Source organism: Pezoporus occidentalis, unplaced genomic scaffold (assembly GCF_034315485.1).
Source record: "Pezoporus occidentalis ecotype Australia unplaced genomic scaffold, CSIRO_AGI_Poc_V1 ctg48, whole genome shotgun sequence".
Lineage (NCBI taxonomy): Eukaryota > Metazoa > Chordata > Aves > Psittaciformes > Psittacidae > Pezoporus > Pezoporus occidentalis.
This window is the reverse complement of record NW_026915813.1, coordinates 612,045-628,950: the sequence shown is the minus strand read 5'-3', so window position 1 is coordinate 628,950 and position 16,906 is coordinate 612,045. Positions and strand designations below refer to the sequence as shown.

The 16,906-nt window shown below is 48.4% G+C and overlaps 1 protein-coding gene across 2 annotated transcripts in view; it reads right to left on the bottom strand.

The window, feature by feature from the left end:
* Positions 1-11,317, bottom strand: part of CRMP1 (collapsin response mediator protein 1) — a 52,380-nt gene extending 41,063 nt beyond the window's left edge. Inside the window, exon 1 of one of the 2 annotated variants that reach the window (XM_062636318.1) lies at positions 10,782-11,317. In XM_062636318.1, the coding sequence (XP_062492302.1) occupies positions 10,782-11,153 (372 nt within the window). In that variant the 5' untranslated portion in view covers positions 11,154-11,317. Of the gene's footprint in view, positions 1-8,085; positions 8,471-10,781 lie in introns of those variants that run through there. The other variant, XM_062636319.1, reaches the window with a different exon arrangement.
* Between the last annotated feature and the right edge of the window lie 5,589 nt (positions 11,318-16,906).

Here is a 16,906-nt window from a genome sequence, read left to right as displayed (position 1 = left end):
AACTGCCATCTTCTGACATAAGATTTACCAGGAAAGTATTATCTCAAATTGGTGCGGCATATCAAAATACAACGCAGCACAAGTTATAGCAAACCACACACTTCTCTACAGTATCTATACCCATGGTACTGCACTTGCAGGCACCTTTCAGAGAAAACCACACCTTTATCATACAAAATGGAGTTTAGGAAAAAAAAAAAACAAACACAAAAAGAAGAATTATGCCATCATGTATTCTAACCATACAAAAACATTCAAAGATATTTCAATAGCAGGGTTTTCATCAAATAACAACAGCTGTCCAGACTGCAATTCCAGTACATGCTATTACATTCTTATTTTTCTTCCACAAATGCAATGTCTACCTATTACATCTTCATCTCCAAATCAGCTAAATCATATCTTTTTAACTGTTAACAGTTTGCTTTACAATTTATCTGCAATTAACTTCATATAACATAACCAGCATGTGGGTCTAAGCACTGCTTCATTCTTAGATTTCGCCTTTTATAAGTGCTGCATTGCAGCTGTCGCCAACTGAAAAAGTCTTTGCAACACTCTTAGACCCAGATTTTCCAGGCCTACAGGAGGAGGAAACACTCAGCAGTGATTTCACCCTTTGCATAATTCTAAGGACTTACTAGAATATACCATTGTCCTTACATCTCCAGAGCAACAATGGCTGTATTCTTTAAAATCCAGATTTGTCAATGCCTCTGAATATCACTAAGGATTTAATACAAAATAGCCATTTGAAAACAGTTTAAGTTCCAAATCCACCTATATTTCCAGTTCACTGGTTTAAAAGACATCAGATTAAACGCAACAGACGTAAGAAGGCATTAAGACTACATTATCATACTTGCAGCTAAAATATTCATCTTTACTTTTTTGAGAGGCAGGATCCTTTGTTGCTAAGGCTTTACGATGTCCAGTGAGAGTTAGAAAAGACACAGCATCCCCAATTTAGATGGAAGGTTCAAAAGACATAGGCTGATATCTGTGCTTTCCTTGATTATCCAAATCTTCACAAGTAGACTATTTGCAAGGAAGCAGTTTCTCAGAGGCAAAAGTCCCCCTGGCAAACAATGGAGGGAGACACTTGGAGCTCCTCTGTGCTTCCACGCATTCCTTACTGCAGAGTTATTTCCCACAATATACAAGAGATTTATTTTATATATATATATTTGGTTGTCTCTTGTCAGAGCTGGTCAGACTCAGAACCAGTTATGATACAGTACAGTTAAATTACCTTGCTTTTAGCAAAGTACTTACAAATAAGAAACATTTTTAAACGTAATGGCAAAAGAAGAAAGGCATCATTCCCAAGAGGAATGCTTGCTTAAAATCCTTTCATAAGGATCAAAGAGCTGAAAATGGTATTTCATGAAGTACTGTCTGCTTATAAAAAATCAGGATTTAATCAGCACATTCCTTCCTTTTGAATTTCATCCCTGGGTTACCCTCCACATGAAGTAATTTTTAGCTAGGGTGATCCCTCAATCAGCTAGGGGAAACACTCAATCCTTGAGGCATCATTTCCGATATGCCACTAATGGAGAATCCTGCTTTTATGGTCGTTTTCTTAACAAATACACTCCAGTATATGGCAATTCATTTAGGAAGGATTATGTTGATTGCAGTAATATTGTATCTTGGTCTGTAGCCAATGTATTCATTCATCTTTATTCATTTAAAAGATCTGATCTTCTTTTGTTTCCTCTTTGGAGACCTGACTTTCTATTCAGCTAGCAATTTCATTCCTTAATCACACAGTCTAAAAGGGCTACCCCTACAGCTACTAACTCCATGGGGATTTCCTCACTGTAAATGTCATCTTTGCTTTGCTTTTAGAAGGGAAGCACAACAAACATCTTACTGATGACAACGCTCATTGGCATCAGCAGGGGTTTCACCTAAGTATGGGCTGGAGGGATGATCCCATTGCATTGTATGTTGTTATAGCCATCTCTTGGGTTACACACAGGTTACGTCAATTAGAGCTGATCTCAAAATCCCAGCAAGACATTCATTGGAGAGGTTAAACTTGGGAAAAAAACAGCAGCAATTGACAGCATGGCTGCTGCTGTGTGCCAGTGAACTGAAGATATGTTTAAGTTCTAGTCAGAAACCCACATCAGGTTACTGGGACACATCAGCCTTGGCACCAGTCACAGTCAAATCCAGCTAAGCCCATATGGAATCCCTTCTCTGACAGAGGAGAGGGATGCAAGGGAAACAGAATGGTAGAAAATGCCCTTTAATACGATGCCAGCAATGGTACTTCATGATCAAATACATGCGGTAGATACAGATGCACTCATGTTGCCTCATTTACCTACTTCTCCTGCAAGTCATATCTAGTTGTGATGCTTGCTGCTTCACCTCACATGGTATCAGGACTGGCTCGTGAGTGACTCTTCCACAGTTTCTTAGCTCTCATCATGGTGTACTCTTTCAGCCAGCCACGTGCAAGATGGGCAAGAGCTGAGGCCTTAAAGTTCGTCAGGACATGCACTACAGATTGACACTTTTATCTTGTGACAAGTGCATCAAGCAACAAGCAAAAGTAGTCCCAGAGTATCGCTGTCCCAGGGATGATGCCATCATCTTTACATGTAGCAAGATTAGAAACCTGCAAATCATTCTGCTGCTACTTCTGTTCCACCTCTCTCGTGAGTATAAAAGCAGCAGGAAATTTATCCCAACTAACTGTTACAGTGCCCAAGTGCTTCACAAGCCAGCAGGGCCTCCTGGATCCTGCAAACAAAAATGAAGATTCTCCCTTTCACCACATATATAAGCCTGTTTAAAAGAGAAATGGCAGCAAAGCAGAAAACAGACCCTGACATCTTGCCAAGAAAGTGGCTCATTGGCAGTGGTTGCTCTCAGCACTTTTAAGAAGGAGATTCAGACAACCACCTCACCACATCAGCTGTCTTCCCAGACAGACACTGTCCCCTTTCCAAACCTGCCCAGCTTCCAGCAAAATACAGCTCAGCTCCACATCGTGGCACCAGCTCTGGCACTGAACACTCTGATGTCTTGCTGCTGAGGGCACTGACTGGTGAACTTGGTGTGGCAGTTAAAGAAATCACTGCCTCAAAACCTTCTTTCTGGCCTGCTGCCAAAGGTTCCAGTCTCCATAGAAATGTCCCCAGAAGGCCCTATTCTCAATGCAATTTCAGACATCAGATGGAAGTGACCAATTTTTCTCTGTACAAAAAGGAAAGGAAAAGACGTACCACAGAATCACAGAAATGGTGGTTGGAAGTCCAGCAACTTCTACTGAAGCAGCTAAAGCAATCTGGAGCTGTCAGGTTCAAGTCCAATCCACTATGCAATATGAACTCACAAATGTTCATTGACAAACAAGTAAACTGAGGGGGGGGGGGGGGGGGGCAAGCCTATTACACAGCTACAGATGGGAAAATGTAACTTTGATTATTAAGCAAATACTCAAAGAGTAAGAAAAGGGATGCAGAAGCTACCAGGTTCAAGTCCAGTCCACTATGCAATGTGAATTCACAAATGTTCATTGACAAGCACATAAACTGATGGAGGGCAAGCCTATTACACAGCTACAGATGGGAAAATGTAACCCTGAGTATTAAGCAAATACTCAAGAGTAAGAAAAGGGATGCAGAAGCCCCAGGCCTTCGTGTTTTAAAGTAGGACAAAAAGTACTGTCCAAACCAGTGCAAATCTTGTGCCAGTTGCAGAGTAACAACATGGGTCATTGTTCCCATGCCCAGCATTCAGTAGGATGTTGAAAAACTTCTGGCAAGTCACGCACCGATCTGTGCATAGCTTCACATTGTTAAATAAAGGTGTGCAGAAAAAAAAACATGGTGAGGGGAGGTATGCAACAGATCCAAACCTAGACGAGGACTTTGGTTCCCTGTTCTTGCATCTGTAGCACATGGCCCCCCTGGTGTCCGAAGTGAACTAGCTGGCAGCTCTTGCACTGCCACTGTCTCACACCAGAACACCTCACATTACCCCACTTGCCCAGGGCAAAGAGAAAGTTTCTGTCTTGACTCTCAATAGTTACCTTAAGACCAGTGTCTTGCACAGAAGTCCAGACAAATGCATTTTTTCTCTAAGTATTCTGCCATCTTCAACCGCAGCCTATTTATTTCTCAGCTCTCTTCACATCAATCAATTCAAAAGGCTACAACTAAAATTATTCTCTGTGCCCACTCCTCTGAATTTCTTCAGCCTCTCTTCATTTCTCTGCATCTGTTTCTTTTGCTCATCTCATGCCAGATCTTCTCTTTACTTGCTAACTCAGTAGTGAGATCCTTCCTCTGTAACACCACATTCTTAAGCTCTCTTTCTCCCCTTGCCTTACAGTCTGCCAGCTCAGGACCAGCAGCTCCTTCCCCCATTCAGACACCAACCCTTGGACCATTCCCAGGAATATTATTCCATTTTCTAAGAGATTTGGACACCATATGCCTCTTCCATGTTCCTCTCTTCGTTTGCTTTGGTGACTAGCTACTCTCCTTTTGCTCAGTAGAGTTGTCTTCACACCTCCCCTTCACTGAGCTCCCACTGATCATGTTTTAATGGTTGCAATCGCTACTGGAACAAACAAATCTTGTACCAGACATTTCACACACCACATGCCTTTTTTAAACTGTGTTCTGTATATACTGCAATGTTGAGTTCATCTGCATGCGGGCCTTGCTTGGAAAGTGCCGAGCCCTACCAAAACACAGAAGCCAAAAAAATTTGCAACAGATATTTCAGGGTCATCATCTCCATTGATTCCCTGTAACATACTGCACACGAGTGGAATAGCCACGTTAAAAGCAATGGGTGGGAGATGCACCTGGAAAATCTGGTCTGCGTGAGAGCATGCCTACACAACTGAAGCATGAAAGATTGCCACCTCATGCAGAAAGACACCTCAGCAATGGATGGTAGTGGCTGACTGTACTACATAGGCAGAGAAACGTGCTTCTGCAGATGCATTCTTGGCCATCCTTACATTATGCAAATCCTGTTCCATCCTGAACCAGGGGAGTAAGAATCCCCAAGAACTTCAGCACAGTGCAGAGGATGCGACTGAAGTGCTTAGACTTACTGGTTCAGTGCACCTCTATTTTACATTACTCAAAGACTGGTCTGGTGCTTCAAACACAGAGGTCTTTCGTGCAGTAGTTACAGCAAAAGGAGCTCAGTTTTCCCAATCCAACTCACAACTGAATGGCACCTTACAATGGAGCAGTGTTAGTGCTCAGCTACCAACAGCAAGCCTGAATGCTGCATAGGATGCATAGGATGCTGCAAAGGGCAGCAGGAAAGCAGGAAAGTCACAAACAGAATAAATCATGCAAGAAGCATGAATTTTCAGGGGGCCTGTCGGCAGCAGTGTCTCTACTGTCCTAGATACTTCGAGGAGAAAGGGGAGAAAGGAAGGGAGGAATAAAGCTGCTTCAGAGGAAAAGAGTGAAGAGGGTATCAGTCAGGCACTGCTAATAGTCCGAAGGAGCCAGAAGGCAAGGCACGGTCAGACAAAGCACAAGGATGCAGTTATCCCCACGTGCACCATGGGGAGTAACCCAGAAAGGACACCACAGGGTTGTCTTCCCAAAAGCGGTATCAGCTCCTACACCAGTAAGAGCTGAAACCAGCCTCTGCCGCTTTCTTCGTGAAATTCATGATGCTGCAGACCTGACCCTGGAGGGTGATTCTGGCCAGGCACTGACTGCAGGTAGTGCCTGGGGCTGGATGCTGTGGCAGGATGCTGGGTGCTGTTCTCCTTGTGTGCTCAGGATAGCTTCTGGCCCCACGCGAGGAACACAGGCTTGGGATGGGAAAATCCACAGCAAAGTAACCACACACAGGACACTGACAAAATGAGTTTCTCACTATTTCAATGAATCCAGGAGCTGGTGTATCTCAAAATAGCAGGAGTGTGTATGTTAAACACAGTAACAAATGACATTTGTATATGATATCATCACTGCTGTTGTTGCATAACTTTACAGAGCTATCACATTTCCTTAGAACCCAGAAGGCTTGAAGCTCCAATATATTTCTTTAGTGACAGGATGCAACATCTAATTTATTATACTGGAACAGGGCTTCAGAAGATACATGCAGAGAGACCTGGTGGGCTCTTGTGGGATGGGCAGTGTGTACAAGGTATAGCACAAGGTGTCTGATTTGCTTTTGCTGGGTGGAAAGAAGGGCCAGAAGTGTAAAACATTAAAATATAAAAGGCAGCCAAGACCTGATGCCTGCCAACTTCAGTAATGTTAATTTATGCCTTTGATTTGGTCACAAAACTCAACACTAGCGTTAATGAATATTCATTTATAGAGGCTTCAACACATCCCTTTTCAAAGAGAACAGGCTGAGGTTTGGGCTTTCTTTTTCCCAGCAACCCTCTCACCACCACAGAGAAGGAAAATTGTGAGAAGTGAAGAAATTAAAACGAACTGTTGATTCCAATGAAACACTTGTAATTCTTCCAGTTTCTTCTTTTACTCCAAATTGGAGAACAAACAACTAGCTATGGGTGGGAACCCGCTACACACCAGCTCCAAATGAAGGCTGAGCTGTGCACAAAGCACCTGACACCCAGAGGGCAGCAAGAGCCTGCCCCCATCCAGGGGTACCTTGAGTCACGCGATGCACTGAGGATGAAGGCGAGAGGAGACATCGCCCAAAGAGCCACTGCATCACCCAGGCTCAGCCTCACCACCACATACTGCTGCCTGTTGATAGCGGAAAACTGCATAAATGCAGCACTTTGGTATCATAAAACTGCTTGTGGAAGGAGTTTTCCTCCTAACCAAGTATGCTGGCTAACAGACTGGGATTTTAATATCGAGGAAACCTCAAGGTTTCCTTGAGGATTAACAAGGTACAAGCCTTGTACTGCTGGCTCAAATAATGCCTTTAACCATCAGGTTTGCTCCGGAAGCTGCCACACCCACCCATCACCTCACTCCAGCTACTGAAACTTGCCCTGTGCCAGGCACCTGACAGTGCCAGCTTTTCCTGGGCAAGCTCCGTAACCCAAGCCTCTCTGAACCCAAGCCTCCCTGGGCTCACTCCGCTTCCTCACTCATCTCTGCCCACACAGCAGCAGTGACCCCATCATCCACCGATCCAGCCCCTCAAGAGGACAGTAGGCACCAGCCTGGAGACCACCACCAGTGTCAGGGAAAACCTCTGGGTGACCAAACTCTAGGGGAGGTTTTCCTGAAGCCCCGCTCCTCTCCAGTTCTGCCTGATCGTTATCCAGCCCTGCGGAACCCGTGTATCTAGGGGAAACATCATACTGAATCAAAGGACCCACATCCTCTCTTCCTGGCACAGAAAGCACACTCTATTGTAGTACTGCTCGGGGATAAAAGCATCTAGCGGGAGGCAGGCACAGCTAGGAAGAGGATGGTTATGCTTAACTCTTTGCCTCCTGATCCCTACCATGGCTGATGTATTAACAGCGCGCAGAGGTGTTGGTGCTGGCATCATGGCGCTCTTTGATTTTCCACGCTCCTACCCCTCCCGTTTCCCCCCTCCTATTTCTCCGCATCCCCAGCCCGCCCCGGCTGCCGGGGGGCGGCGGGGGGCACGTTGTGCTGCGGCTCGTCCCCTCCCTCTTTTGTTCTGCCTCGCCCGGCGGCCGAGCCGCCCCGGGCCCTGCTCCTCGGGGGAAGGACGGCACCCCTGGCCCCGCCAGCGCGGCCGGGCCTCCCCCCTCTGCTTCCCGTCCCGGCCCCGACCCCAGCCCCGACCCAGGTTCTGTCCCCAGCACACGGCGCTGAGCCCCGGCTGTGCGGAGGGCGAGGGAAGGGAAAGATAAATAAAATAGAAAAATAAAATTATATATACATATATGTATATAAATAAAACACAAAATCACTCCCATCCCGGAGCTCCAGCAGGAGGAGGAGAGGGCACCGTTGCCCGCACCCGTCCACACCGTGGAGCCCCAGCCCCGCATCCCGGTCCCCGCCACCACCCGCGGGGCACTGCGCGGCCGCGGCGCTCCCGCCTCACGCCCTTCCTTGCCCGCGAACAAAGGAGCGAGGGCAGCGGCAGCTACGTGCCGGGCCCGCTTACCGTTATGTGGGGGATGCTCTTCTTGCCCTGGTAAGACATGTCGGCTCTCGCTAGCGCCGGGCGCACGCCACACACCCCGAGGAGCGAGCCGAGCCCGACGGGAAAATATCGGAGGTAATGAGAGGAATAATAATTGAGAGCCTGATGGGGTGATGGGGCGGGGCGGGGGAGACCCGGCAGTGCTGGGTAATGGAGGCAAAGTTTCCTCGCCCAGAGCAAGGGGAGCCAGGCAAACCCAGCACCTTTTTTTCCGGCTGCAATGAAACAGCGACGCGGCTCCCGCGGGCAGTCGGCGAGCGCTGCCTCCCCCGGCGGCAGCAGCGCCCTCCCGGCTGCAGGTCGGAGCAGGATTCGCTCAGCTCAACCCAGGAAGAACTTCCTTCCCTCCTGTCCCCCACCCCTACCGCCTCGGCCCCCCTTCCCAGCCCATCAATCCAGCCGGAGCCTCCCTCCCTCCCGCACCGGCGCTGGGAAACACCGCCCCCCCAGCTCCGCCACCGCCCCGCCGCACGCTCAGGTCACCGGCGGGGTCCCGCGGGTGAGAATCGGGGGAGTAACCCTCGGCTGTGGGTCCTACTGCGCAGTACATGGTAACGGCACTGCCTGCTCTGTCCCTGTGCCTCTGACCCTGACGGCACTGCCAGGTTCTGTCCCCATCGCAGTGCCTGCTCTGACCCCATGGCACTGCGCTGTTTTGTCCCCAGATGGCAGTGCCTGCTCTGTCCACACCAATGGCTCTGACCACAGCAGCACTGCCCTGCTCTGCTCTCCCTTGTTACTGTCCCAGTGCCACTCCCTGCCCTGCCCTGCACCCAGGGAGGCTGGGGGTGATGGCATAGGCCAATGCAGCCTGGCGAGCCCAGATAGATGCTGTGCCAGTGGCAGCTGGAAAGGAAAAGTGGTGAGTTGAAACCCTTCTGTCTCTTCTGACTCACAGAGTGCCTCCCTCCACCCATGGTGGAGGCTCCATGAACAACTGCAGGAAGGGTAAGAGGCACTGCAAAGCTGCGCCCAGGTTAATCCCTCCATGACAAGCAGCACACCCACCCCTATGACACACACGGATGGAAGGTATTTCCCATCCAGCTACATCCCCGACACATCTCCCCTGAAATCACTGTTCAGAGGTTGCAAAAAGCTGCAGCCACCACTGTGCAGGGGTCAGGCACGTGACTCCTGCTCACAGCACAACTTCCTAAGCCAGTGACCAGATCTTGACAAGTTTACCCCAAACCTCCTCCGCACTCCCCTCCACCCCCACCTCTTCCCATTTCAATCCAGAGCCAGACAGCTCAGGAATCACAGTGAGATCCAGAGGTAGCGTACAATGGGCTCACTACCCGTGAGTCCCAGGCTGAACCAGGCAGCAGGGAAGACAGAGAGGAGGCATCAGGGATGTCCCAGCAGATAGGGGACTTCAGGGTTCATCATGCCCTCCCACTGCCCAAGGTCCTGATAGAAAAGACACGGGTTCAGGTGAGCTGGGAAAGGGAAGACTGCACTGCAGCTGGCAGCCTCTGAAGGTTGCTGCAGTGAAGTGGCACCGTCACAGGCACAGTGTCCCACCAAGCCCTGCGGGCTCACTCCGGTGTCCCACCACAGTGGGGCACTCACCAGGCTGCATGGGAGGCTGTGTGGCCCTTGCACCCAACCACCAGCCCAGAGAGGACCCCATTCATGCTCAAATTGAGGAGGGAGAGAAAAGAGTTGAAACTCCCCGTTTAGCCTATGGCAAAACAGACCGTGAGCAGGCCATACAGCCTCCAGGCTGGGTGCTAAGGGTGCATCTAACCAAGGCCGCTACTGCAAGGCCACATTTCTTCCTAAGGACAATCTGTAACAGTCCCTAGCTCCCCAGAGAGCCAGCCCCCGGGGTCTGCCTCCAGCCTGGGTGCCACCGGCAGGACTAAGATGGAGAAGCACAGCTGGCCCGGGCTGGCCAGCCCCACCGGCCTCCCTTCTTCCTGAAGTCTGCAATAGGAGACCAGGTTGCAGCCCCAGAGGTGGGGAGCCCCCGCGCCAAGGTTTCGGCTGCTCCTCCCGCCCTGCGGGAGACAATAAAAGAGCGGGGGGAGCCGGGGCCGGGACAGAGCCTGGTCTGTGCCTGGGACAGGCCGGAGTTTTCCCTGCCAGCCCAGAAGTGCAGCGGGGGCTGCTTTGTTCCGGGAAGGCACCAAGGGGGCCCGGGCTGCCCTCCAGGCTCTCCGGCATGGGCGGCGTTTTAACGGCAGGGAGAGAAACGAAGAAAACTCATCGCCATCACTTACAAAGGAAAACGATTTCTGAGGTCATCCCCCCCACCCCCTACCAAGCTCAGGCAAGTGAGATAGTTTAGGGGCCAGCCGGGCGCCTCCTGTAGCATCACCGTGCCGGGGATGAGGGTCCCCGCCTCCCCGACCTTCCGTGAAGGCGGCCCCCGTACCCCTGCGCTGGAGAGCAGGGCTCTGCGGCATGGCTCAGTACAGTATGGCACGGCTCGGCACGGTACGGCACGGTACGGCACGGTACAGCACGGCTCGGCACGGTACAGCACGGCTCGGCACGGTACAGCACGGCTCGGCACGGTACGGCACGGCTCGGCACGGTACGGCACGGTACAGCACGGCTCGGCACGGTACAGCACGGCTCGGCACGGCTCGCAGAGAGAGGGCTCTCGCCCTCCCCCCCCCCCCCCTTCCCGCTCGGTCCCTGCTCACCTGCCCATTGTCCTGGCCCTGCAGCAGCTCCTTCCCCATGGGGAATTTGATCTCCACGCCCGGGGTCTTGTCCTCCCGGTCGCCCGGGGAGCTGATGACGGAACCGGAGACCTCGCTGATGTCGCTGGCGGTCTCGCTGTAGTTGTCTCCTCCGTCCAGCATGTCGTGCCGGCTGCCGCTCCGCGGGGTCCGGGACCCCTTCTTCCCCACGCTATAGGCGTCGAAGTCGATGGTTTTGTTCTCGTAGGCCCCCTCCACGGAAGCGAACATCCCCCCGTACTTCTGCCGCGGTGTCTGGGCGGTCGTACCCGGCCTCGCTAGATACACGGGCAGGTCATCTTCTTTATTCCAGTTCCTCTTTCTCTCGGCCATTCTCGCTGTCCGGATCTCTCCCTCCCTCCGTCCCTCCTTCTCTCTCTCTCTCTCTCTGCCTCCCACTTCTCTGCACCTTCCACTACCGGGATAGGCTGCTGTTGACCATAAAAATGAATGGATGGATGCAGCAGTGGCGGAGCTGGGTTGGCTGGTGGGATCTTTCCCTTAGGGAGATGCAAACGTTAACCTCCCTCCCCCCACCCACCCCCCGGGAAAAAAAAAAAAAAAAAAAAAAAGAGGAAAAAAAAAAGAAAGAAAAAAGAGCGAAAGAGAGAGAACGAAATAAATCCAAGCGGGTTTTAAAAATAGCCGTGTTAGTAAAGAGCACGTGAAAATAAAAGTACAAAGAGCGGAGAGGAGAGGGTAGCAGAGGCAGGTGATTGGAAAGCCCCCGACGAATAGGAAGAGCAGCAGCAATTCCCAGAGCAAGGACCGCAGTGCACACGCTCCCCCGGTATAAAGAATGATCCGGGGGGGCGGGAGGCAGGGGGCGGAGGGAGCCCTCTACATGCACACACAGCCGGTGCCAACGGGGTCCTTCCCGGCGGGCGGGAAGGGGTGCGCCGGTCACCTGCTGCTGCGTGGCTTCGGGGTGGATGGGAAAATGGAAAACGAGATAGATAAAAAATAAAAGCCCCAAATCTCCGCAGCCTCCCCGGGGGAGGGGGTGGGGGAGTTTCCTCCACTTTGCACACTCACATTCCCTCCGCCTCCCTAAGCAGGAGGGGTCTGCGGCGCTGCCCCGGTGGGGGCTGCTCGTCGCCGGTCGTTGGCCGCAGGGTGAGCGGTGGAAAGGGAAGGGGGGAAGAAGCACGACCAGGCCCCCGGAGCAGGGGCGCTGCGCAGAGCTCTCCCTGCCGCAGCAGCTGGTGCCGGGGAGGGGGGTGGTGGTGGCGGCGGCCCCGCTCCGCCCCCCCGCCGCGGCGGCGCTGGGAGGGCGCCCGCTCCCGCAGCAGCACGGCGGCAGCAGCCGGCCCTGACACGGAAGTGATCGCCTGCGCCGCCGGCCCCGCCAGCGGGGATGAGGCGCCGGGGGGCGGCGGCTCCGCGGACCTCGGTGTCTCCCCCGCAGCCCGGAGCGCCTGGTCCGCCGAGGCCCCCGCGGAAGCCTGCGCGCCCTCGCGGAACCCCCGCGGCATGGCCCCGCGGAGCTGTCCCTTCAGCACTCCGGGCGGCTCTCGCCGAGGTTTCGCGTCGGGGAAGGAAAGGCGACGCAGGGAGCCTGGGGCAGAGGCTTCCTTTCTCTGTGAGGGGTGCCAGTGCCCCAAATCAACGATCAATAAGGGCTTTTTTTTAAAGCAGGAGGAGTGGAGAATGTGCTCCCCTCAGCTCTGCACAGCACACTTCAGGAAGTCTGTCTTTACACCTCTACCTGTTTTCTAATCCTGCAGAGATCATCCACTGAAACCACAAAACTTGGACCCTCCTCTCCCATACACGCATCCAATCTCAGACAATTCTGCCAGGCTTTGAATACACCAGCAGTTACATAAGGGACATTTTCTGTTGCTCTGAACTAATTCATTGGAACAAACTGGTCTGAGATTGATTAAATGACTAAGCAAATTTGAAACAACGAATCAGTCCCAAGACCTGTTTACTGCTCATGTACAACATGGTTATGCCATTTGAGTACAAGCCCAGCAACAGAGCACTATTGTCTGTGGCCCACCATGAGAAAAATCACAAGTTAAGAATGAATCAGGATAAGTGGGATGCTAAAAACAGAGGTCCTTGGGACTTCATCAGAAGCAAGTCCAGATAACCATCTTTCTCATTAGCAGCTAACCATGGACCAAAACCATGTGAAAAAGCAGTGATGTAACATACCTGAGCATTGCCAAAGGACATCAAAAGAAAATAGCAGTCTTTTCTGCATTTGTCATAACACAGTGGTACCTGTTTTCCTGAATGCCCCGTGTGCACATTCAACACTCTGTGTGTTGTTTGCATGAGGGGAGTTAGGAACTAAGTCAAAAGTTTCCTGATCATTGGTTACTAACACGTTAATTTTAGCAGTTGCAGCATCAAGACTGACATTTCTGAACACACATTGTCCAGGATTCCATAGTTCACTTAACAAACCGTGCTACTATATCAACACCATAATATCATATGGAGGTTTCAATGGGGAGTGAAAAAATAAGTGTAACTTGTAGGACATTGCTTTGTTGCTTCTTTAAATTCTTCTCTTGTATATGTGGGCTAATATTGATTTTTATTTTTTGTTCCTGATAGTAACATTAAGATTTATTGATCATGCTGGGGAAAAAAAATCCACCTCAGTTTGTTCCTCTGCATCAAACCCTGACAGTGAAATACGCAGGTGGCTCATGGTGTGTGATGTGTGACCTGCCTGTCCTCATAAGTATTGGAAAAATTATTCATTTTATGAGATATTTCTTTCCAATCAAGAGATTAATTTGAATCTCCAGAAAAAAAAACCTTCTGATGGTGCCATAGTAGGCCCAGTATGTTGTACATAATGCATTCATCAGGTAAATGAAGAGTATCTTTTATTTAACATCCATAAAGCTAAGAAAGATGGACACTGTTTACACTTGGGACCTAGTTACATAACACTGTTCAGGTTTTCAGATCTGCTCAGTTTTTAAAAATAGCAAAGAATAATTCATTTTTTTTTCAGTATTAAGCCAGGACATTCATCTTTATGCTAACACATAAGGAGACCACGAGACGTAGAGAATATGTCAAATCAATGCTTTAGAAAACATCATTAAACTTTCAAGTTAGAAATAAGCATAAAATCGTATCAGATTCTTTCTTTGCTTGTAAATGGATTCCTTTCACAGTGTAGCCCTTAATGTATTAAAAACTGTGTTTTAAGTCAACAGATGCATACTGTTCTTCTGTTCACTAAGAAAGAAAATTGCAATTTTTAGTTGCAGAAGCAGACCCAGTTACAGCCTGATACCCTGGTTACCCTTCAAGTTTACCTAAAAACATTTATGCAACTTTGGAGAAATGTATTGCTTTGGTATATTCTCTTGCAGACACTGATCTCATCCTGCCTTGACACAGCTTCATGAAAAGAGGACAGAACTTGATTAAAAGTGCACCCTCTTCCTGTTTATTCCAAATATACTAGATAAGAGAGAGCAGAAAACCTAAAGACATGCTTGCTTCACACAATAAAAACCTTGAACGAAAGTCTAACAAGAAAGCTATCACTGGCTTGGCTCCAGTTGTAGCTGGAACTCTTCTTGCATCAGCAAGATCATGAGCTATAATAGGACTCCCGTGGTACAGGGGCTCAGAGAATATGCAACATTCATTTTGCACCTATTTTTGCTGTTGTGCATTTTACAGCAGAATAATCAGACAAAAAAAAAAAAGGCATGAACACCCCAGAAGTAGTGTGTGTGATAGAGAAACAAGTTTCTTTTCCTTCCTCCCTCCTTCTCTCCCTCCCTTCCTCCCTCCCTTCCTTTCTCTTGTCTCAAAGGAATGACTTGAGTTACTAAGTCACTGGGTCAGTCTCCCTCTCTCTGCTCTACGTGTCTGTTGTACCCTGGCTGCAGTGTCCTCCTTCCCCCACAAAACCCCATCCCATGGATCAGTGATTCGGACTTTCTCCCTACCTGCAGGAACAGTGGATCCAAAGCTGTACAAGCCGGGGAAGGCTCAGGTTTCCCCCTTCCTCATCAGTGATCCAGCCCATAGTATTCTGCTAATTCATAATAATTCTGCTAAATCAGCAAAATTGAATGGCAGCTCCTCCACCAAGAGAAACAAGAGCTCAGACTTAACAGTTTCCTTACCCTTTCAGAAGACAGATGGTCCCTTCCTCAGAATGGAGACTTCCTGGGTTGCTGTTCATGGATACAGTTGTATTTACAGCTATATTTCAGAATCTCTTCCACCATTTGAGGGTAAAAATAATTAAAATTATAAAGTTTTTAATTTAAAATATGCATACATTTAATATACAAAATTATACAAATTATACATTTAACTAACATAGAAAAATACATCTTGTTAACAAGATAAAATGTCAACATATCTTACATCATTTAAGTGAGAGTTACAAATCTGTGATAATCATCAAGTAGACTTTGTGACTTCATTACAATTCTGTATCCTCCCTAGTTACACTGAAAATTAATACATATGTACAGTTGATATTTATGTCAAAAATTTTAGAGTGGAAATCTTTGCTGAAAAGTTATCCAGCAGGGTTTAATGGAACAGATTCAAAGAAGAGTGGCCTCTCTCATACAACTGAAGCTTCTCACTTAGCTGAGACCGGTTTGACACCTGGTTACAGGGTGGTGATGGGTTGAGTTTAAACTTCTTGCATTTATTTACAAACACCCCTCTCTCCGCAGTCTAGCTGGTACATCACACCATAACCCCAAGGCTTTTTGTGAGTTCTTTGGCACCTCTTTAGATGGATCCCAATCTATGGCCCTAACAACTGCTTTTTATGACTTCGGGTTACCATCCCATTGTTGCCTGTGCAGAAGAGTTAAATACTGCACGGCACCAGAGCTCAGAAGGCAAGATCTCTGTATGTTATTCAGTCCAGATTACTCATTAATACCTTAGGGGGTGGGGAAATACCTTTGTTTCAGTCAGACAAATGTATGCAGCAAGTCTTTACTCCTTATTTAATTTACATGGTTTCTTTTTCCAAGTTCCAAACAAAAGACAAGAGTGTAATTTATAAACAAGCTATAAAAGTCTGTTCCATGCTGGGTTTTGTCTTACATACTGCGAGCTATGTGATGACTTTCTTTTAACTATTTACATATTCTTTAAAACCTGTTTATCATCACAGGGATCAAAATAGAAGACCACCATCACCGCTTTGATTTCCAGGCCTTAATATTCCTCCCCCCCCTCTTTTTTTTTTAGCTGTACTAACAATTTGCTCTTAATTCCTAAATGACAGAATTAACTCATGAGTTAAAAGCTTATTCAACTTTTTCTAAGATCTGCTTAAGACCATCAGCGAGTACATGAATTACCTCATACAGGATTTTTTCCACAGGAGTTGTTTTCAACTCTGAACTACATTTTCCCTCTTTTTTTAAAAAAGACCACAATTCAGGGAGTAGAGAAATGCATGAGAGAATGGCATCAGTTAGTGCACACTGCACAGTAACCTCTCACATTGGAATTTACATTTGCATATTCATATTCCCATAGCAAGAGCCTATGTTACACAGAGAAACAACAGTGAACAGAGATTGGTATAAACCTCTGAAGATCCCAACAACTCCAAATCAAGACAGGTCTCCACAACTACTAATCTCTCTTTTTCTCTCCTATGTGCATAGACAACATTAAAGAGAGCATGATGCTTAAGCATCTGTCAGAACTGAGCATTCAAGCCAAGTTGCAGCAAGCATGAAATCTCGGTCCCAGGGATGTCAGTGGAAATTTGCCAGTCACTTCAGTGGTAGAAACATTTCATCCAGTACATTTAAATTTTCTCTCTTTTTAATTTTGTTCAGCTTGACCTACAACTTGCAGCTTTCCTTGTATGCACTGATCCCAGTGGTAGAACTGAAGTTAGCTATGTTTTTAGTTCACATCCTACACAAGAAACAAGTATACTCTCTTTCCTAACATTGCAGGGACAAAAATTCCTAACCATAATCCCGTGGCTACTGATTTCTAATGCAAATATGTTTCGAGCCAAAGGCACAATATGTTTTAAAGGAATTTTGCTAAAGCAAGAAAGAGGTTTGAACAAGTTTCTATAATCCTAAGGTCTGTTCCCA